The sequence below is a fragment of the Rhyacophila brunnea genome, unplaced genomic scaffold (genome assembly GCF_057557595.1).
Source record: "Rhyacophila brunnea isolate RB1 unplaced genomic scaffold, BYU_Rbru_1.0 scaffold_20, whole genome shotgun sequence".
Lineage (NCBI taxonomy): Eukaryota > Metazoa > Arthropoda > Insecta > Trichoptera > Rhyacophilidae > Rhyacophila > Rhyacophila brunnea.
Genome location: NW_028232860.1, coordinates 22,862,144 through 22,886,827, shown reverse-complemented (window position 1 = coordinate 22,886,827; position 24,684 = coordinate 22,862,144). Strand labels below are relative to the sequence as shown.

The following is a 24,684-nucleotide window of genomic DNA, read 5'->3' as shown; positions in this document are numbered from 1 at the left end:
GACTGCACACGAGGTTATGTTCCATCCTAACTAGTGTTGTGATAATTGATTCTTCATTTGATTGATAAGTAACTAAACACTACTCTGCATAATGCATAAATAATCATAACACATACACCAGTTTAGATAGGTACTAGATAACTTATAATTTAACCCACATTTTTTTCTATTTTCTCAGTCAAAACTCAAAAATTCGAAGAAAAGCAGATATTCTCATACTTAACCTATTGTCCATAAATAATAAACTGTCAAGACTTTTTGAATAGTAGGTACATACTAACAAACCGCCTCCGATAGCGAGGAGTTGAACTGTCACAAGCAGCTGGTATTAGAATCTTGTTATTAACCGCTCTTATTGAAGTCATGTCCACTATGATATAGGTATATGTGATAATTCTCTGATTTACCCATGCAAGTGAATATGACAAAAATATGACGTATAATGGCTTTGTTTACGCTTATTACAATTGGCTTTTAAAAAAAATCTCAGTTCATCCCTGGCGCATAAATCCAAAAACAGAAAAGTAAGAATTAACTATTAGTAGGTAGTTTAATTTGATGACTATTTGCCATTGGACTATTAAGAAAAGTGTTACATTTACTTAGCGTTTTGATTTTATCGATTGTTTCTAATGTAGTAATGTAGGCAGTTGGCAGCTAAATACATACTACAAAAAATAGTAAAATATTTAAGTAGGTTGGTAGGTACACGACACATTATAAAAACCTGTAATAATATAATGTTTTAAATTATATGGTTTATTGCCTTGTATATAGAACTTACTGCCATCTATGTATTAGTTTCTATAGTTGAGAAGGTCAATAAATTATCAAATATGTATTTGCCTCCCCCGTTCTTATTGTATCAAAAATCTATGGTTTCAAATTTACACGGGGTTAAAATAATTGTCTCTCGTTTATTCAGTGAAATAAAACCGTGAGCAATGTTTATGTGTTTATTTGGGGAAAAAATAAATAAAGATCTTGTTTCAAATTTATTCTGTCAAGTCAGAAACGGCGTAAGATAATTCCAAGCGATTAAAGAATCTCACTTTCAAAATACTGTAAACATATCAAATTTGTTTACCGGCCATGCGATCCGTCTGTGAAGTTTGGTTATACATTTGTCCAACATATATCACGATGCGCGGATGAATATACGAAGGAATGAATTTTATTTTTATTCCGAAAGAACGAGTTTTTTTTGTTGTTTTGAGGTTATGATTTACGGCCTTCTCTCGCGGACCAATCGCGAGCGAGCGCGGGATTCACGATGGGATGGAACATTATGTATCTTTTTTTTCAAAGGTGGATGGAATGCATTTTTTTACGTTCGGTCAGATTTTTATGTGAGTGAAATAATCACTGCGGACACACGGACTGTACGTAGGTAGGTAGGTGTGTATTATTTTATTATTGCAAGGGAGTTAGTATCAAAATTCTGTTGGCATTTTTTTGAAGAAAAAACCCGGCGGATGGGCCCGTTTTAAATTTTTGATTACCCGCTGCGTTTATGGCAGTTTTATTATTTTTTATTTTTAAATCGTCAGAAGGATTGCTTCGAATTTTATTTAAATTACCCCCGCGAACGACGAATCGAAAAGGAATTGGCTTAGGTATATTTTTTTATATTAATTTTATGAGGTTTAATTCCCAGTGCCTCAATTGTCAAAAACTTATCATTAAGTGAATCAAAATTTTACAACGACTATTAATATATTACATTCGTAGAAAAACATCGCCAACATAATCAAATGGCGATCGACAGAATTGTCGTTCGGCGAGTGTATAGGTAACTCTGATAACCACTACTGTGCGAAAACATCTTCTTGGCTACGCTTCTAGCCGCTGTTGTTTACTAAATGGGAGGAGCTTGTTAGTTTATAATGAAAGTGCGGTTAAAATGGGCGGAGCATGTTAGTTCACGTAGTCAAGAAGATGTTTTCGCACTATATTGTAATCAACTAGGTATACTAAGTCCACTAAAAAAACTCTACGAAATACAAAAATACATTGATTATACTGATTAGAGTCAATGGAAATATGTACCTACCTACACGCCTTTGAAAATATAAGGCGCAATAGAAGGCTAATGTAATGATAAGAAATCATTTTTGGATAAATATGTCATTAATACAAATCGACTCAAGCCTGCATAGCAGAGGCAGACTGAGTTATATTATGACTGTTAAAAGTTTATACTAATTTCGTGACACCTTACGCCAAGATGGTCGACCTCCATATGGAACCGATTTGAAAGACGTATTCTACACATTGACGTATTAAATCGACGAAAAAGGTAAAGAATTAAATTATTAACCCCAAATCTCGTGTAGATCTGTCAGAATCTTGTCGTGCAAATATGATTCTTTCGTACTTGTTGACTGCGGAGCATTTAATTACTATTTAATTACCGCATTTAAATAGCATACTAATTATATCTAATGGACAATTAATTAGTGTAGGTACAGCAGGTGTACCGTCCGCGTGGAAAGGAATATAATATAAATACAGATGAAAGTGATGGAAACATAAACTCTAATAAGGGCAATTTAATTCTAATATTGGTTAATTTACAAACTGCGTTTAAATTGTTTATGTCGTTATTATTTTTTTTTCTCCTCGACGCCTGATACGTATTTTAAAAATACAAATTATATCTACTTCATACAGATTTTTGTAAGATATATTTTAACATTTTCTTAAAAATAGTACCGATTTTGTATTAAGATATTGTATGGAATGATTCTATGTCAAAATAAACAACATGGCTTGTTATATCGAAGGTTATAAGACTTTGCAACTTGTGTGTTCCACGAGTTGCATTTTACCTGCAGCCAACAGAGAGCGTAGCAACGCATATATTTTGTTTATATTTTAATAGTTTATCGATCGTTTGCAAGTATTTTGGCACTTCCTAGCAATAAAACATTTTACTCTCTTCCTACGGCCGAACACAAAAACCAATCAAATAAGGAAAAGACTGTAAAAGCATTTTTACAGTGTGGTTAAAAAGTAACGATCGCCAGGAGTAAAGGGTAACCCATAAAGGGATAATGTGCTCAAAATGTATCAACCATAAAAAACGCGAGTGGATGTCTCCCTATGGCTCGGAATCAAGAAAATAAGAACTAATGATTTATGGTGGTCCTTAAAATGTTACGGCGCGGGGTGCTCAAGTTATCCTACTTAGCGTTAAATTGAAATAAACTATGTACCTACCGAAACACAGGCGTAATACACATACAACACATGCTAACCTATTATAAAAGAAAGTACCCAAAACGATACATACCTACGTGCGTTGTTATTTAGATATTTTTGAACCTTACTGTTTTTCAAGCTGTATGTAACTATGTATGTACAGCCTAGTGTTTCCCAAACTTAATTTTATTAAAAACATAAATATGTAATTTATCTATTTAAAATTTGGATCTAAGGACCAGAAGCACTTTAGTATGCACTTATCCAATGTTGTTAATTTTATCATTTAATAATTACAAAATGGTATGTATTAAATTATTGTAGGTTCATAAGATAAGAAAATCCACTATAATGTCACAAATTAATATAAACACAATTTTTAACCATTATTTTATGGTACCTATACATAACTATATTTTCACAATAGCGTAAAATGACCGCACTCTTCCTATCCGTATACTCATAGCTTACAGAATATATAAATAAGATAGAAATGTGAAAGCCATTCGCCATGGACCAAGGCTTTGAAGCCGGCTTCATGTTTTATTGCTTTATGAGTCAATTTTTCTACGTCTACTATTCCATATCTTTTCCTACATTATGAATCGCGATACAATACATGGTAGGTATCATTTTTCACTGAAAATATATTATGTTAAGTAGATAATATGCAACTTTATCGGATCAGATCTTTTAAATTTCTCGAAGAAGTTACATTATTGAAATATAATGTAAATTCATTTCTGTATAAAGACCTCTCCACGGTCATGTAAGTTGCGTTACCACGTACCTACTTCCGCAGAGCTTTACAATCTCGCCGATCCAGCGACCTACAATATGTCTACCTTTTAGTTAGACATTGTCTACTCTCCTGTGTCTTGCCCATTTCCATTTTTGGTTTTACGACAACTCTATTAAGTAGGTACACCGTACTCTTGTTTGCTCTGTTATCAAAATGCTTAGTTTTTGTCCTTACGACCCTATGTTACTGTAAGATTTTAGATCTCGGGGACTACAGTTTGGTTAGGTTAGGCGGTTTTGGCGGCCCTCATTGTCCAATGCATAAAGCACTGATTTGTCATTCGATTCCCAATTAAGTTACAATATATTTATGTTATATTCTCAAAGCCTGGGTGTTTCTGGGATTATTTCACTGCTACTGACACTACTGTTTCACTACGGAAGTAACTTCTAATTGTTAAAAACTAAAAATATAAAAAAAAATCTTTCATAAAACATATATCTATAGACACTTGTCTGAGATTGGTGTAGTTTTCGCGTGCTGGATTTGGTTGTCGATTTTACTTTTTCAGTGCAATTGGCCAACAAAAATGAAAAACGAAATGACCGCAACGAAACGATTTGCGTTCCCTGCCACGTTATAAAGGTCCTCTTATCGAGAATGAGGATGTTACGAGTGAGAGATGAGATGAGATGACGAATAACTTTAATGGCGGAGATTACCAACGAATGGTGCCCAGCCGGGGTGATTTACTGTGTGAACGGTCCGGCGAAATGAAATTATTACATTATTATTATGATTCGACTGTGCCGAAAGAAGAAATATCTCAGGTATAAACAATATCCAAACCATCGATCGAAGTTTAGTCTTTTTTTTTTTTTTTTTTAAATATTATTTCAAAATATGAAATCGCAAAATAGATTAGTAGGTACGTCATGTTTGGCTTCGATTCAGAATCGATATTACACAGTGTTTTTAATCAAAACAAACCAATCCAGTTTTAAAGCCTTCTAAGGATTTTCGACCGTTTTTGAACATCATATAATCAATGCAATTAATTGATTAATCTCTTAGTTTATTAACCATTTTAACTGTTTAACTATTTTATATGGTGTGTCGCGAATCCTGTTACCAAAAGGAAACTAAATATATCCGTTTCATTAGAATAATTATTATCTTTAAAATAGCATTTACATAATGGAAATAATGCAAGGTTACCAACGGGTTTGAGTACCTAGTATAATTATTGTTATATTTTAGGATGAACTCTGTCACTGTGGTCTAACAGGCATTGAAGTAAGCCAACACAGTATTGTCAGCCATTTCTGAACTGCAATAATTGAATACCTACATACCAAAATAAGCAATTTGGAGTATTATAAAATATTTTGAATAGATTCAGCGTTTACTTGTTGGTGAGATAATTCATGATAATTTATCACATGTGTTTATATTATCACCTATAAAGATAGTTACGTTTTACAAAATGTATTTCGCTTATAATATGGTGAGCTTTAATATTTGTGAGTACCAAAATCCACATTTGAGATTAATAACGTAGGACGTAGGTAATCATTTCATTATCAATTCTATGATATGGGGGTACAAAATGAGCTTTGAAATGTGGAAATCAGGTTGATACAGTGGTGGGTACAGAGTGATAGGGTGGAAATTTTTAATCGTAAAATCGTGAAACCTGGGAGCAATTATGATTTTCAATGTTCAATAATATATTATTTATTTATTTCTAAATCAATTTTTAGAAATTTTGGTACCTAACTGAATACCACGTTATAACCTCATTTTATAGATTAATAAATATTATGAGATATTTCAGTACCTACCTACTTACTTAATACATTATTTTATTGTGCCTTTTCTTAGTAGAATTCCATTTTTCAATAGTATAATATTAATCATTTAAAATTTGACATATAATTTAGACTGTAGTGAAGTAGTTATTATAAGACTATTTAATTATAACGCCTAATATAGCCGAGCGGTTTACTCGTCGGCTTATAATGTCGTGGGTCCCAGATTCAAATCCTGGGTTTGGCAAGTACACATATTGTTTTTCAATTTGTGTGTGTCCATGGTATATACCTAATAAGTTGAACAAGTGGCTAACATACATTTGTCGTAAAAACAAAAAATCTCCACTCTGTGGAGGCCCATAATATGATCTTATTAGGATCGGATATTATCAAAAGAAAAAAATACTTATTATGTAGAATTTAAACACATCTAATAATTTGTAACGTCATCATCATGAAAAGAAAAAGAATGCCATTATTAAAATTGATTGAAATATTTTAATTTATTATACTTAACCATATTTTTAATTCATTAAAGATTTTTTTTTATTTCTAAGAATTTTTTATTTAATATTTTGTATAGTTTTAGGGGTCATTCCTAGTACCTTTATATTGGTATATTATCATTATTGAAACATTCCAAAACTTTTCTTCAACAGCCTTTCAAAAGTCCAGGTTCACGTCGGACGAGATAGGTCAATTAAATTCGTTTGTCTAGTAGGTATGTAGGTACCTATACGTAAGTGTCTAAATGTTCAGGTAAGAGATAGCTGATACAAAATACACGTTTGAAACAACTTCTCTTCAAGCACGGATGTAATGTCATAGATCAACCGATTAAATTGCAATAAAAATAAAAACGTATCTCTTAAATTATTTTTTGGCCAACGGACCTACCTCGGGAACCGTAAACGAAGCACTTTTACGAGGCCGTTTGACACAACAAAATGTTAATATTATTAACAATTTTATCGTGAGTAAACATTTCCTACATTTTGATAGCTATGATGTAAAATTCGTAGGTAGATTGATGGCATATTTATCTATGCGTACAATGGTTCTACTATTTCAATAGACTTTCATTCAATGTAGGTAATATGTAGCAATGTCGAAGGGTGACTTTTGGAAAGAGATAAACTGTGGAGATTAGTGAATAAGGACACACTTGTCAGGTATCGATACTTACGGTAAATAAGAAGATAATACGATATTACTATTGAATTGATGTATAGGTGCACATTAATGATAACGATACACTAACTCGATGAAATTTTAATAGCTCACTGACAACATAAAATTGGGCGATGAGTTTAAATTATGTATTTTCCTAAACATATTTATAGATACCTACATTATATTATGTGATTGAATGTGACAGAAACTATTTTTTTTAAATTATCTAATTATTAATTATTTTGGACAAAACTGCAGTCAAAGACAATAATATTATAAGTACAGATTTTAGGCTTACACATCAAAGCCTATTGTTTTGCATATTATATTGCGATATACATGCTGGGGTCACGTGACATAAAGCCATTTATTTAGATACTTATTTTTAAAGTTGCTCCAATATTCAGGAATCACTCGTACACTATATACATATCTTATTTCATTCTTTAAATAAATGGGACTGGTGAAAGAAAGTGCTTAGTAGGTAACTATAAAATTAGTTATTATTATATATAATGCATCTTTTTTTCAGTAGCGTAACATCCTTTGTTATGGCCAAGTCAGTACTTAACTATACCTATCTCTGTCAGACTAGTTTACAAAATTTATAATATAATATCGGCTTTATGCTATCGACAGCCGGAGATATAAAACTAGGTATGTTTAGGTAATATAGAGCATATCAATATCACTTGCATATATTTATAACGGGGCCTAATACGTTCTCTCGCATGACTGCAGGTTGACAAAGTAAATGGAAACACAAACATACTTTTCGAACATTTTTCTCTGGAATTTAACAATGACTTGTTATTATTTTTGTAAATTTCAATTTCAATTCTCGTCACCGGGAAAATAACCATTATTCTGTCTCTTTATCGGTTAGGATTTATTTAGTGTTTCTTCCTATGACCCGTTTAGTACTATTTTCTATTCTAGAAGATTATAGAGAATAATCCTTGCTTGATAGTATTTTAATTCACACTGTCTTTTTTATCATCATGTTTAGCCTGTGTTAATCCACTTATAGATGAACTCTAGTTACTTCCACTTCTTTCGGTTTTTAACTTTTTTTGTAATTTGATGCACGTACTTCAGTTCTTTACAGTTTATAGTGTTCACACAATGAATGAATGGACAAGATTATGGACCATTATTTTTAGCAAATTACTTAAAAATGATTTTGATGCATGCTATGGTTTATTAGTACGTCGACTGCATTCTTTATTTCGATATCGCTTTGTGGTTTATCTTATTATATCAATACGGCGCTACGTTTAACGATTGTTACAATACAAAAAGAATCAAAAGTTACACACACATAAAAATGTCAAACGTTTAATTTATTCCAAGATTGATATACAGACACGTCAAAGAGGTGTTTAAACTGTTTGCCAAATCATAGACAATAAAAATTATTATTGATACAATATTGTCTATTATAATAAAGAGGCATTTATATTACCTATCTACCATAGATAATACTTGTAGTTGGTAGAGATTTATGGTAGGTATTTTGTTTGTAGAGAATTTAAGTGTTTTGGGTGATTTACCGTCTGATGTAAATTTACTTGGAAAAAATTAGTTTCGATTGCTTAATACAGAGACATGTCATTTTTTATAACAACGTAAATCATCTTAAGAAGTAAATAATGAATATGAATTTAACCTACTCTTACGTTAATGCGCAAAATACAATGGTACATACATCATTAGATACCTACACAAACTTAGATACAAACATTTTTAGTTGACATTCTCTGAATCAAATTAAGATGTTTGAGGGAAGTGTATGGTGGAGGACAGAAAATAGATTAATCAATATACAAATAAAATGATAATAATTTGCCAAAATACTTAACGATAATTTAGGGAAATCCGGGCACTTACCTTGAGTTGATGGTAAGTTGTAAGTCCTACACCCGTTCCCCTCAAGTCACGCAATATAATTATGCCATAACATCACAAACATTTTTGGAACGCACGGACTGTACAGGCACGGTCACCCTGTAAGTATGTGTTTATTCGTTTTGTAATTGAATTTATGGATGTTTAATTGGTATTGGTTTTGGGGTCAGATTGGCACTCGCTTAGGAGGTGCCTCGGAGAAATCTATAGATAGGCAAGGTTTGGGATTCTTTGGTGAGGATTGAGACACGATTAACGTACCTAAATAGTACTTCACAATTCCAATTATGCACAAAACTCTTTTATTCGGCACTCTTATTTAAATTATAATATGTATTTCTCCACCGTTGATCCTTTTAATAATTGACCTGTTTCATTTAAATGCGCCATCTCCAAAATTTTGTATAAATATATTTTTTTTAAATGTTACTTTTTTGTGTATAATTTAATTATTCATTATTCTTTCTCATTTTTCTCATGTAATTTTCTTGTGTAATTTTTTTATATTAATGTTATTTTTACACTCTATCTTGTTGAGCTCAACTATATTATAATTTATACACGGAAACTTTGCTGGTTGCAATTACTTTTCATTATTATATTTTAAATTTCTTTAATCAATATGACATATTGTACCTATCTAAATGTTTGTTTCCTTAAATAAAAAAAAATAATAATAAATTGTAGGTTCATATAACCAAAAATTTTATATTATATTAGTTGGGGTTAATCCACTACTAGATGATTGACTCCCCTAGCTCCTTCAATTTGTATCGATCCCTAGTTCTTCGCTGCCAACTGCATCCACCATCTTTCCAGCGGTTGTGCACTTGCCAAGCGGCATGTCCGTCCCGTTGCCATTATAAAAAAAATAATAAAACAAATAAACAATATTAAGGTAGGTATACATAATCCACAATCGGTAGACTGAATGCATCAACCGTAGCACACCAAGTTAGCATTATACCTAAATACAACTTTTTTTATTGAGCAATTGGGGTAAATTCATCCCTGAAAAAATGTCTCTCCTTGATTCTTGGCACCTTTCTTATCTCTTATATCTGTGGTCCTTTTGCGATATGCCCAACACGCATTTTGCAATGCCACGTTGCGTTATGGTTATCGGATAGTCAGTAAGTATCGGGTTGTTCTTCGGATGAAAATTATTTTAACACTAATTATTATTAGTCCAAATTTTAATACTGTGTCTTAACACCTTTAACTTTTATGTGGACGCTTCTTTTTATCTTGGTCTGCGCTATGCAAAATACGTAACCGTATCATGTAAAACAACCCCAATATTTTTCTTAAGGGCACACATAAATGAAGTAACGCCGCAAATGCATCCATTCATTAGTTTCCAAATTGTAACATAAGACCCTGTCGCCCTAAGAAAATATGATATCAGATGTATAAAAAAACCCCCAGAGTAAATTCGGCGCATGGAGTAGATTGAGGTTTTTTTCCCCGACACCCACACAGAACCGTTTCACTCAAGAACACCTATCTTTTCAACATTAACTGAAATTTATGACATAGTTTTTAGAAATATTCTACAGTGATTTTTTTAAAGTTCAATTAAAATTTACTTGGTTATTATACTGTGTGGATACAGTTAAATAATAATGATCTTCTGTTCATGAGTTTGATTGTATTTGTTGAGCTATTGCAAGAATCATTTCGTGATTCGTATGTCTACCTATTATTTATAAGTGCAATGTCACACGTTGGGGTGATAGTTAACGCCGCACCCCTGTTTTAAGGTTAGGTCGTTACTTTATTCCGGTGGCCCTCAAAACTTTAAAATAAAGTTTGGTATAAATTGGAATTTTAATTTTAACCTCGTTCTATTTATTATGCAACGTTATTTCAGAGGAAATTAATTGACATTGATGTTATGAGAAATAGTTTCTTCATATTAGCAACAAAGTTAAGTTCCATAAAATTATATTTCGAGATTTATTTATTTAGAAAAAGAGTATTACGGCATTACAGCGATTGGCCAATACGCCATAATACATGATAAATACAAAATTATAAAAATATTTTAATTACAAATAACAACTAATAGGTATAACAAGACACTAGAAAAGACAGCATGTGTAGGTATATGTAAATATTAAAGAAACATGATAATATATACAATTATAAATTTAACCTATTTAACACGTCCAGAAACATTATATAGTTAATAAAAAATAAATCAACCGTATGGTGCTAGAGTAGAGCTACGAGTGATATTGGTGGGAACATGAAAATTCATATTTGCCAATATACAACGCTATAATATAAACATAACCCAATATAAAATATAAAACGCTCGTCTTATTAAAGAACTGTCAATGAAATACTGTTTGGCTTTATCGGCGTATTTCCTGGACTGATCGCATCATCAATGGAGGAGATTTTAACACATGTAAAATAATCATTAATCGCAAAAGACTGCGTAGTTCGACCATGATGCCATACAATGAGAATAATGATTATACCAGTTCATTATGCAAGGAAAGATAAAGGTCAGCAAAGGCGTATGCAGAAGGAATTATCTTTAAAAAATATACCATTGATGTAATTTCCAAGATAATTAGTTGAAAGCAAATAGTTCATAACTGGGTAGTCAGTGCGTTGAGCCAATTCCACATGAGCTTTCTGCCTTACTGTACCTATGTATCTCAATTTTCGGAAGCAATCCTGTTATTTTCTTTTCTTTCCTTAACATTGCTGACCAACATCATCAATCTTTCCCGAATGTGCTTGGAAAAGGCTGTTTTCGTTCATCAGATTCGTCCGATTTGAGCATGCATTTATAACGCCTTGGTTAAAACTAATCAATCCTGGTCATCTTTGACTTGCTTCAAAATGTTGCTTTCTTTCTTGGATACAAAGACCCGTTGAAAGGTACCCGTGATGGACGCGGACCGTAGTTTTAGAATATGTAGCTCAAAAAACCACTACCCCACTAAATTGGATTCTTGCTTGAACATGATCCGAAGCAAAAAGGCACTATATTTAAATGACTGAGTATCTACATTATATAATATTCATGTTTGTTTCGCTAATGTGTTTTTATGTTTACAATCAAGAAGAAAATTACTGTATCCTTTTCGTTTTTACTGAATACATATTATATATACTTAAATAAGTTTGTATCTATAGTCTTATGCCGTAAACCGTAAGTTGCTATGATTCATTAATTATCGTTAGATAAAAGTCTTCAGCGGTGTTCGTCATCCGTAAAGATATAGTAGGTACCTACATTGTGTTCTAAAAATTATACGTATGCAGCTCACCGTATCACAGGTTACCATGAGGTGTTATGTCCGAAACACAGTGCCAAATAGTTAACCCGCCCTCTGATGCCTGTTTATATTATGTATTGTGTATTGATTACATTTACAAGCAGTTTACTATCATGATAAGTGTCTAAACATATGCAAACAAAAACTGATAATAAAATGTATCAAGGTGTTAATGACAGTGTTGAAGATAATTAAATTATTTATGCCGATAATCATACTGACTATCGAAAAAAAATTGTCCATAGAAGCAGAAAACTTGGTATGTTAAACATTTTCAAAGAAAACGTATCAGACTTGAATGAAAGTAGCGGAGATAGATAGGTATAGGTACTACGAAACGCGTTCGACTTGTAAAGTTCCTGCAGCCTTATTGCTTGGAATAAATGAGAAAATTGTTAATGGTGTATGATATTGCATTTTCCCCCATTTCGGTTGAGCTTTTCCTTCACCTTGCCGCCATTATTTTCCACGTGAACATTTTCCCTCGCAACTAGGATACTGTCAATATCGTGTGTGTAGAGCTTAAAGCTCATATACGCGAGTTGCTACGACACCGCTACGACCGTAGCATCAAAAAGTTCACCTGATTTTCGTCAATGGTTTTAGGTCGTAATACTTATTTACCACAACATAAGTTTGATTTTTAAAACATTGTTACCATATATAAGTAGGCTGGTGGTAGATACGTGTAATAGTCAATTGATTCTCTAACCTTATAATACCAACACCATATTACCTATAGTATTGATTAGTGCTTAAGATAATAATAACTTAATGTTGTGGACACACAATGATATTTATTTATACTGCATTTTTTGGGCTAACATTCTTATCATCGGCCGATGAGCGAACCACCGCAGGATGAAGTCCTGCCCTAGCTCCCTCTCCTATTCTCGGTCCCTAGTTCTTCGCTGACACGTACATCCTTCAAATTGTATGAGTTCGTCTATTTTAGGGCGTCGCCTAGGGCGTTTTATGGTATCACTGTTTGACAGTATTTGTCCAGATGTTGTTCACTTGCCGAATGTCATGTCAAACCGACCTCTATCACGTCACATATTCTCGTCTGCTTATTTATACATTGGTTTCTTTTGTGATATTTCCGCGTTATGCTCAACATGTACCTTTCCGTGCCACGTTGCGCTACTCGTATTTATGGATTTATCTTACATTTAGAGTCCATATTTCACACGTCGGTTGTCCACTAATTTACGTTTAGAAGACACTTGTGTCAGGGAGGTCACTTATGTAATATGTAGGTACCTACATATTATTTATGATCAAATCCCACCGACAGTTGTACGAAAATTCGCTTTTATTTACGACCTAAATGCAAAAATAAAACATTCTTAACTTCACTGTCAATATACGTATCTACCTATCTTCTACCTATCAATTTCGACTTACTTTATGTTGCGAGGGTAAGCAGTTACTGCTTACTAAAAGTAACATAATAATTTTAACGCAATAACCGCGCACCTGTTACAGGTATACATAGTATTATCATCAAACCAATGTTGATAAAAAAAACATTTCGAAGACCATTCACATGACAATTACTTTTGCCACACTCAACCACAAGTTTTTTTTGTGTTTCACAACGTGTGGTTATAAAATTTTCAAAAATCTATATTATTATTACAGTCAAACCACGAAACTGGACGAAAACTGCTGAGACTGATTTTAACTTTAACTACCTAAGTAGGTACAATATTTCATTTATATTATTATTATGCATGCCACTCTACAGCATCTATCTCCATATCCGTCGAAACTGTAAGCTTCGACGGTAGTGCTAGTTATTGCGTAAACCTACTTCGAATGCAATATGGTAATTGTTGCATATTGAAATATCCAATAGAAAATCTTCAGTTATTCGGCTACCGCAAAATAATAAATTAATAGCACTACCATCGTACTTCTCGATTTAATGCCACGGCCTGAATATAGTCGGCCTAGATTCGAGATGTTTACAACATGACACACCTAAGTATATATTTAAAACTAATAAAGTAAATAATACACAGAGCAAACAATAAAGTATAGAATACCGTGAGCACTGTTGGACGGATATAATTCAGCTCACGTCAGTGGAATATATCGAAATCCGATGCAATTCTAATACACGCATTTATTGTCCAGAAAATTGGAATCACCAATATTATGTTAGACCTGCCATTTTGGGAGAACAAAAAACTGATGGTAATTATTTCTTTAAAAGTTATCAGGGACGAATATCAATACAAGCAGAAAATGTACCTACATATAGTTTTTATTTTTGAAGTAGGAAAAAATTCGTGTATCTTCTAAATAATTCTAATCTTTTGTCCTCTCGTTATTTTTTTGTAATGCATAATTATATATTTTATACCTATTACCTAATTATTACGTAGTGTTGTTACTTGTTACTATCTTGAACGTTGGGCCGAAAGAGTTGCATCTGACATACAATCTTCATATTCAGAGAGACGATTTAATTTTAAACCATCCTCGGAGCAATAATGATTTAAGTGGGATGAATGTCTGTTTTTTTATATTATATTATTATTTTTTCTCTCCCGATATCGCTCTCCCGCTCGTTCGGGTTTTACTTCTCTCTCTCTATCTCTAGAGATCTCAATCCAGGGCTGTTAAATCGATTAAGAATATTTAATAGATATTAATAAAAAAACTCTGGAATAAAATTGTTGATAGGTCAACGACGCTTCATAAGAATGCCATATTAAATGAATATAAAATACCTATGGAGTACAGTAATATAAAAAAGGTGTTTACAATGTCCTTTAAGAAATTAAATTATCTTCATGTTTTTACGTCCAACCAATTATCGAGTTGCCTTGCTCTTTTAAGCGTATATCGTGGTGTAAAGAATGCATAAAACGCCAGTTAAAGATTTCTTTGTAGCCTCGCACTAGGAACTTTATAAGAATGAATGAAACCTATTTAGTAGATGGTTTTTGAATGGTTAGTTAACTAAATACTTTCTTTGGTCTCCTGTTATAAAAAACCTTCTCCATACACGTAAGTAGGTATAGTTAAATCATTCTACAGTGGCAATATGGGCGATTCGTATTGTACAATGCATGTTTCAATGCTAACAAATGTTACCAATACAACTGCGAATCGCCGTAACTATTGTAGAATGGCGTCAGATTATTGTGACAGTGAATGCGAATGGTTTAGGTGTTTCAGGTTTTCGGTAGAACTACGTTCCAAAATTATGTCGTTGTGACCGTAATGCCAGTGACCTTCCTCTACAAGTCAAGGCTCTCTATATTCAGACCGCGGCACTGAATTACGATGGTAGTGCTAGCTTTTTATTATCTGCGAATGCAATGCGGTAACATGTTCGTAATAAATGAATATTTTCGAATTGTAAGGTGCCATTTATTTCAATACGCAACAATTATCATTTCTATAATACCATAATGTTGATTTTGTAGAAACCATCGAAGTTTACAGTATCGTGTCACGGCCTGACTATAATAGTGGACCATTTATACCGCTGTATAATGAATGATTTACCTGTATCACGGGCGACGATTCGATACTAATGATTATTTGACGTTTAACTGCCTTAACTTGTAAAACATAATTTGAATATTGCGATAAATTGTTTAACATAAAATAGCTCTTTTTAGCATATTAGCATATTTACTGGTGACCAATTCAACATTTTCCATGAACAAATATTGTACCATGCGTGCAATTAAGTTTCTTCCGAAATTTTCGGGTTTCGCAATAATTATTATACGAGAATTTCTTTACAGTATAAACTAGAATATTTCCAGTTTTTTGATTATTTGTGTTACAGTTGTGGGGCAGCGTTGAACATATCTGAGGCATGCCCGCCAGGTTTTGATTATAGGCCGGCCTAAAGTTCATTCGAAACGTTCAATTACCTTTTGAGTTAAATGTGATTTCCACCCAAAGCTATGTAAAATTGGATACATGATTTTTTTGTTTTCTTTTGTTTAACCTTTTTTATGTAGGATACAATTATTTTATTCTACAGATGTTGTGTTATATGGAGACGATTATTATGTTTTCACGTTTAAGCGATGATACAATGTTTATCATTAAAATAATACATAGGCATATGTAGGTATATTATCTTAGCTGGGAAACTGACCGCCGCGGACAATTGATCGCGCGGACAGAGTCATTATTTCTTTCAAGAAGAATTACCTACTTAATCATTCCAAAATTGAAAAAACAACCTAATCGCTCTGGGCCAAATGCAAAGATTTCGACGTTATCTCACCTCTGTATGTATGCATTATTTCCAACATGCACCATTCCATGGCATTACACTACTGTTTTTATGTATCTTATTTTGTGGGCACTGTTGCACTAAATAACTTACTGTCCTACTGTCGATTATCCATATGGCCAAGTCCATGGCCCCCAAAAGGGGTGGTGTGACAAGGCTCTAGCTTGGGGGCCCGGGCTCAGGAGGGGCCCGGCGAGGCGAATCCACCAGATAAGTGATATAAACTCACATCACAAATATGCTTTAATAGTAAAAAAAAAAGTCGCCTGCTTCCTTCAATAATGTTATTATTTAAAATTATGTGGTTGTACGATAAATAAATAATATAAAACTTTAAATTGTGTATCGATACTCGACAACTCCATGATTCAAATGGATGTATTAAAATATGCAAACAACACTAAATATACACATTAATTTTACCGCGTACACCATTTTAGAAACTGCTACTGTAGAGCGTCACACTACCTTTATCCTTAGCGATGGGTAGGGGGACCCGCTAAAGATCTTAGCCTGGGGGCCTGTTTCAGGATGTGGGGCCCATGGTTAAGTCCAGCCGTGAAGAAACCGATGTTCTCCAATGCTTGGTTATAATATTATATAGGTTCCATCCCTATGTATTATACAAAAACTCTTTCTTATGTGATATTTTTTCTTTCAGGTAAATGGTGTCCGAGAAGGGAATGGTCATCACCCCCCGACGTAACGAGACGGGTCTACTCCTCTGTTTTCCTAGGCAGTCCTGGTGAATACCCTGGTAAGTGAACTGCCATTTTAAATCAGACAATAAATCGATTAAGTATTTTTTATTATAATTACATAACTTAACCAAGCCTTAGCCTAATCGACTTTATGTCGAGTGGGTATTAGCAGTTGGGAGGGCGCCACTGTTTTCAATAGGCCGTCGTATAAATCTGTATAATAATAATTATTGTTTAGTTCATTGTAATGCCGCTGTGGTAAATAAAACTTCAGAAAAAAAGTCTCATCTCTTCAAATATAGCAATTTATATTCGGAAAAAAGAGGTTTACCTTATTAGATAGTATTCGTATTAAGTACCTACCTACCTACTGATTTTTTCCCGATTTCATTTCGAATTCTATCCCCATATTGTTTTCTGGGTTAATGGCCTTACATTAATAAATTTTACGTTTGTTGTTTACAATGGTAAGTTATTGCTCTATATTGAGACCGTAAAAATATAATATAGCAATTAACCTGTTTGATGTGTGTTCAATAATGATAATGTTCTTTCAGCACTTGATAGATCGATATAAATAAAATTTTAACACTTTTCCGAACACCCATAATAACGTAGTAAATTTCACGCACACCATTATCATTCCTCGCGTAAATCGAGTGCGTGTCTCGAACACAATCACATCTCCGGCTGACGTTTCTATCTCCGTCACATAATCACTCTTTCTCATTTCCTCGCTTTACTCTCACCCCCACTCTTTCTCCCTCCCACCCGCACTCCGGACAGAGAGGGACGCTCGTGCACGCGCATGCGTCGTTATACATTTCGCACTCTGCGCATGAAGAGAGATGGAGCTATCGGAAGGTCGTTGATCGGAGTGAGAGGTGAGAGTGCGTAGCCATGGCAACCGTCACATGCCCGCCTCGTTGTCATGGCTACGCGGCGGGCGTGCGCGTTGTGTTTTCTGACGCCAGAGGGCCACGAACGTTGAGACTGGATGGAGGTAACGCATCGTCCGAGATAAAAAAAATCCCATTGATACCTACTATCTTTAATGTGATTCTGAATCAATAACAAACAATAAACTAATGTTTGCTTTGTAAACTTTATCAGATATTTTGATAATAACAGCAGATAATATGATTATTAGCCAATTTTATTAATTGCAATCAGTCAGTAAACTATAATATTATAACTAAATTAACAATCTAATGTTTACGTTGCAAAAATGGGCTCGAATCGATAATGGGTTATACATTTTTGGTTACCTGTTACATTAGGAGAAATGATCAAATTTGCTTCTAATGAATAATTATGAAAACTCTTCAACTTATTTTAAGATGTATTCACTTCATGTTACAATAATTTAGTAAACAAATGCTGAGCGAGTATCTATAATAGTTGTAGGTAAGTATTAGGCATGTTGAACAGGCTTTTACTGGATAAGGTTTTAGTATTAGAGCAGCGTTTCTTAACCCTTTTGATCTGCTATTCAATTTAGGGTAATAATTTTGTTCGCGATCCATGATGAATAAATAAAATATCACGTACTGTCAAAACATTACTTTATTTTTGTAAACAGTTTTGGTAAACAACATTTTGATCCTATTAATTTGAACCTTGGCTTTGGATAAGCATTGAGACTATTGAGAGCTCATCAAAGTTTGATGTTATATTAGACAGGCTGCATCTTAGGTCTTCTTCTGGTTGCAGTCTCTTTCGAAATTTGGATTTCATTAAACCTAAAGCAGTAAATCCTGATAATCACATGAGAAAATATGATAAAAATAATGGAGAAAAAATAATAATTTTCCTGATGTAGGTAATAGGTAGGTAGGTACATACATATTTATCAAAGAATACACAATTTTATTTATACCGACAGTTTTCAGTGCTTTTGATTATTGGTTGGCGGATTAGAATCCCGCTGGTTTGGTGTATGGTTTATGTTTATGGTATAATTAGATGGATGTAGAGATTAATTACCTCATACGCCTTTTAACTGCCAAGTAATTTTTACTAGTTTGATACCTGTAGGCCTGCGATTTTTGGAACAAAATAAATTAATATGAAAAACGCATGTTTCTCGAGTTTTTCAGTGAACATTTTCAGACAAAAATGATGAATAATATTTATAAATTAAGTCAGCATAAAATTTATATTTTCATTAATAAATATTGTCTTGACAATTTGCAGACATTGGCAGAAAATATACGTGATGTTGATAATTAAGTCGCGAGTTATCTCGCGTGTGGCTTGACAGTAGATAGGTAGATACAAACATTTTTTTAGTTAACTCGTTCATGGCACTCTCCAAGGTGGATATAGGCCGTACATTTTTGTTAGGTAAGTAGGCTTCAAATACTGTTTTTGGTACCTTCGAAACGTTATGGTGACTTGCTTGAAGTAACTTGAAGTAACGAAAGTCAGAGTTCAAGTCTGTTAATTCAAACCTCCGCTCCGTCGAGTATCGTCTTATTAGAATCGAACATGAATATGACCTACCTTGTAAAGACGTATGAAAATATAGATATACCTACGTACCTAGACTTGACGAGAATATGTAAGTAGGTAATAATATAAATATATAGATGGTAGGTACCTATCTGACTGGGTACTTGAATACAATTTTCGTAGGAAGTATCAGGGGGGTATAATTAGAAAAGAGCTTTATTTGTGCAGTAGGTACAAGTCTGCGAGCAGTAGGGAAGTAGGAAATCTGCAGGGGTATCACAATAACCGTGAGTACGCACGCGTTTCATTTTGGGAGCTGTCATTCGCAGGCCGCGGCGCCCGCCAGGGGCACCCACGTGCTCTCCTCCCGCCCGGATGCGAGGGAAGCGATCCTACGTAATGTGGAAAAACAGGAAAATGAAAAATACAGCAGAAATAATAACGGCGGAGAGGGAAAAACACTTCCACGTGACAGTTGGCGTTTAAGCGCCTCCGAATGCTTTCAATAGATTGTATTTAATGTCATATTTCGCTTTTAATTGTCCAGATTAAATTTACTCGCGAACTTTTTATGGGAAACTTTTTTGCGGCGAAATCTTTATTAATTGCTCCACTCTGCAGTACGTTTTCTTTTTATTTATATTCTGTAGCCTCTATCTGTTGCTACCACAGAAACAGATTAATAGGATAGAAATGAAAGCCAGTCACCATACACCAAGATTTTGAAGCCGGATTTTGTTTATGACTTAATGACGGTCATGCCATAAAATCCTTCAGATACAAAACCCCCTTAATATAACCAATATTCAATGGGCATTTCGTTTACGCTATAAATTGTAATAAATAACTACAGACGTATGAAACTATATAAAATAACATTCTTTAAACCTAGTTTTAAAGTTTATCCCACATTTCTCTACACTCGATACATAATATTAAACCTTTTTACTAACATAACCAGAAAGGAAAGCACCTCCCATTTATTATGTCTGTTAGTGTGTCCCCTGATTACAACTTAATTTTAATATGTCTTATAACTACATAATTATGTATGATAAAATGCAAAAAACTAAATAATATACCTGCTAGTAATTGTACCTACACGTTTTACCTATATTTAGTTAGTTACCTACCTGATTTTAATTTATTTGGTGGAATTAAATACAACCCAGATAATATGGTTCTTAGAAATGATTCGAATCAGTCATAGACGGATCGAGATGAGAGAACTTTTTCTCGAATATCTTCAAATTTATGTTCTTTTTTTAAATAAATTTAAATTAGATATAATCTTCTCGTTTGCTATATAATCGATGACATTAAGTGCCACTTGATAATTAACCTTTTTAAATATCTGCAAATCTTGATACCTACTGTCCGACAGCAAGAAATCGGCGATAACAGGAAGTGTAGTCGCATATAGAAGACTTATCAGTGACGTACCTGTCATGGTTTAACGTCAACGTCAACGCGTGCTAGAGGCGTGTTTAAATAATGTATCGGCTCTCTTTTTAGATGCGACTTCTTTTATTCTTCGCAAAAAAAATCTAATAATAATTCTAACATCACTCCTGGTCGTTTTAGACAAATGTAGGTATTTTTAATATTAAAAAAGCTTCAAATTACGTAAATTGATAGATCCGTAGGTACACCATGGGAGCGTAAAATGAAATGATAAATTTGGGGGCGTTCCTCATTTTAAAACGGAAGTGCGACTAGCTGCACTGGAGGTGATTGTCAGTTCACAGTTTTAACACGTGGACAAGAAGTTCTTGTTCCACAGTAGGTACATGTATGTAGGAATGTTAAGATATAGAGTGCAGTATTTATTACACATTGAATCTAGGTACATATCGAGGGTATACTGACAGAAAGCATTAACTCATTAAAACAAGTTTTGAGATAATCGCAAAAAGGACTTTAATTTTTTTTTCAGAGCGTTCTCCCACGTAGATTTTTTTATGATTTAAAAACATTTTTTCTACATTATAAAGACTAACCTTTATGGCAAACACAATATTCGACATGTTACAAGTCCTGTATTTTGTATACGCAGAACGCATTAGGTCATTATCATGCTTTCTATCAGAATAAAAAAATAACAATATGATTTAATAATGTTTCTATTTTCTCACCATTATATCTTATGTCTTTGTGCGTTTACCAGTACGTAGAGCGTAAAATTGTATACATTTTGGCATTTAAAACAGAAAAACAGCAAAAACTGAAATAATGCGTTCTGTCAGTATACCCTCGATATGTACCTACCTACTATTGATAACATTATTTCTTTATTATGAATCATAATAAATGGGTAATAAAAATAATACATGCTATCGAGAATATAATTTCTAATAGGGTAGTAGGTAGGGTAAAATTCATAGTATTTTCTTTACAAGTGAAACTTCGCAGTAAAAATAATATAATTCTGTACATACCTATACATAAATACATAAATAGGTACCTACCTACTTGCTGTTTTCCTATTTTTTTTTTTTAATTTGTATGTTCTGTATTAAAGAAATACGTTTGAAAGAGAATACCAAATTGAGGGTACGCAAAGGAATGTAGGTATTTTATTCGGAATTCATTTTTTTAGGCGGTAACAAAAAGTTAGCTTTATACCGGGGGGCCAGGAAAGTTTTAGTAATTATGATTTCTCTCCTAACTTCGATATTATAGTTTCTTCCGTTTACGTTTGATTTTAGCAATATATAATAATTAGCCTAATTAATTAGATTCTATAGGTATTAACTCAATATTTTTACAAAAATATATTTTAAAATATTGACTAATACAAAACATATTTAATTGAATAAAAAAGACATTCGAGTTACTACCTAGGAAGAAACAAATGAGTCTAATAATAATATATAATGTAATGATTTATGACGAATGGGTTAATGGGGTGGAAAGTGTAACGTCAGAAAATCAACAAAATATCGAAGTAACTATAGCTAAATAACTAACTACCTAAGAATAAAATGCATATTATGTGAGTAAAATATAATACTGAAATCATTTCAGTAATTTTCAACTAATTTGATTTGGGGGAGGGGGTGTAACAATTATTGATGAAATTTATGTGTGACATCCTAGTTAGAAATCGTATTAATTTATAAAACTGTCTAATATTGTAAATTATTTTTACGTCCTCTTTCAGAGATATTTTAGTGTTTAAACAAGGGTGTTGCTGTATTTTTATACCTACCTGTCTAAATTTAAGATCGCTGCTCCCTAAAAATACCTGCTATTTACCTGTTACAAAATAGCCAAGCGATATTTTACTTTCTCTCACATCTGGCTATGTCCGTTCGGCAGAAATATTACGATGCCCCCTTACCCCTCCGCCCCATGATTTATGCCTCAAGACATATTATTTGTATCCAAAAGCATCACTTTATTCTACCGTAGGGTGACTCTAATAGTCTCAATAATATTATTGAGGTGCTATAGTTTGGTGAAGTTAATTCCTAAAGCAGGCTTAATAAAATTAAAAACACGTTTTATCTTGTATACACAATATCTTCTTCTTCCACGGCGCTACATCCCGGGGTTGGATTTGGCCTCCTCCACAACCACTCTCCACTCACTCCGGTCCCTCGCCACACTTTTCCAGTTACCGGGTCTTCCTATATGAAGCCAGTCCACTTCTACGGCGTCAGCCCATCTCCTTCTTAGACGGCCTCTGGGTCTCTTCCGTTGGAGTAGCCACTTTGTCATGATCCTTGGCGCTCTAACTTCAGGCATTCTCTCCACATGTCCCGCCCATCGTAGTCTTTGGGACTTACAGAATCTTATGATTGTTTGCTGTTCAATCAGCTCTTCCAACTCGTGGTTCATTTTTATTCTGTAGTTCCCGTTTTCCAACGTGGGTCCAAGGATTTTTCGGAGTATTTTGCGCTCGAAGACAGCAAATTTGTTTTTCTCGTTTTGAGTCAAGCACCAAGTCTCACAGCCATAAGTGACCACTGGCCTTATAATTGTTTTATTAATTAGAAGTTTACTTCTTCGGCCTAGAATTTTCGACCCCACCAGTCGCTTGCAGGCATGCCAGCATTTATTCCCGGAGATAAAGCGGATTTTTATGTCCTCTGCTGTCTTATTTCGGGTATTTAGGCTGGATCCGAGATACGTGTACTTGTCCACCCCTTCATATGCATGCTGTCCTATGTCTATATTCTGCAGTTGTACCTGATCGCATGTGCTGACCATATACTTAGTTTTTGACTGGTTTATATGCAGCCCAGCGTTTTCTGCTTTTATTTTCATAGTGCCACCATGGTCGATCATCCTCTGTTTGGATCTGCTTGTAATTACTATGTCGTCAGCATAAGCGCAATAATATACGCAATATATTACAACGAAATTAGCTAGTAATTTTCACATGAAATGCTTGAGTTATAACGAAATAGTTTATTACTTATTTTAAAATATGTAAGAGTAAGTTAGACAGGGAGAAGACGTATTAAACATAGATATACCTACATATAAACGCAAATTCTCAATTTGAAAAAACGGAGGAATCGTTTATTTTAATCGGGTCGTGAAAGAAAATAAATAATGAACTAAACTACGACCACTTGCCATCAAATCTTCGAACCCGCCTTCACGCAGAATAGGTAGAGTTTGCACAATTAAAGCCAAGGTACACGTCAACGCAGGTCTTAAGTACTTGATTCAAATTTGATACATTTGTTTTTTGCCGTATATCTTGGCCCTTAGTCATGGTGGCGTCCTGGTGATAACAAAAACAATAATTAAACTTCCGTTTTTTTCATGCCTCTCCCACTCGCCGAAGATTGCCGAACACTCATATACTACCAACAAATGTTGATTAATTGATAGCCTGCCTCTCGTATTGCCAAAAAGAACAAAATAAATTAATATGGATAATTTGATTAAATTTATGTAAGTTTCATCGGCAATTATTTTTCGCAAATTCGAATACGATCGCATGGTCGCCCTACAGTATCAAGCTCTTTTGCGATACTAATACGCAATGAATTCTTAACATTTTTAGTTGAATATTTTCGTTGCCGAAAAAAACTCGGACGTTTTTCTGAGTTCTTCTTTTATGGTGCCTTAGGGGACGTTAGTATTTATTATATTAATA

General features: G+C 33.6%; 1 protein-coding gene across 2 annotated transcripts in view; it reads left to right on the top strand.

The window, feature by feature from the left end:
* The window catches only part of hth (Meis homeobox homothorax), a 930,897-nt gene that overhangs the window by 520,616 nt on the left and 385,597 nt on the right, over nucleotides 1-24,684 (top strand). For both annotated transcript variants that reach the window (XM_085948514.1, XM_085948513.1), the window contains exon 9: nucleotides 17,075-17,170. In XM_085948514.1, the coding sequence (XP_085804640.1) occupies nucleotides 17,075-17,170 (96 nt within the window). The remainder of the gene's footprint in view (nucleotides 1-17,074; nucleotides 17,171-24,684) is intronic.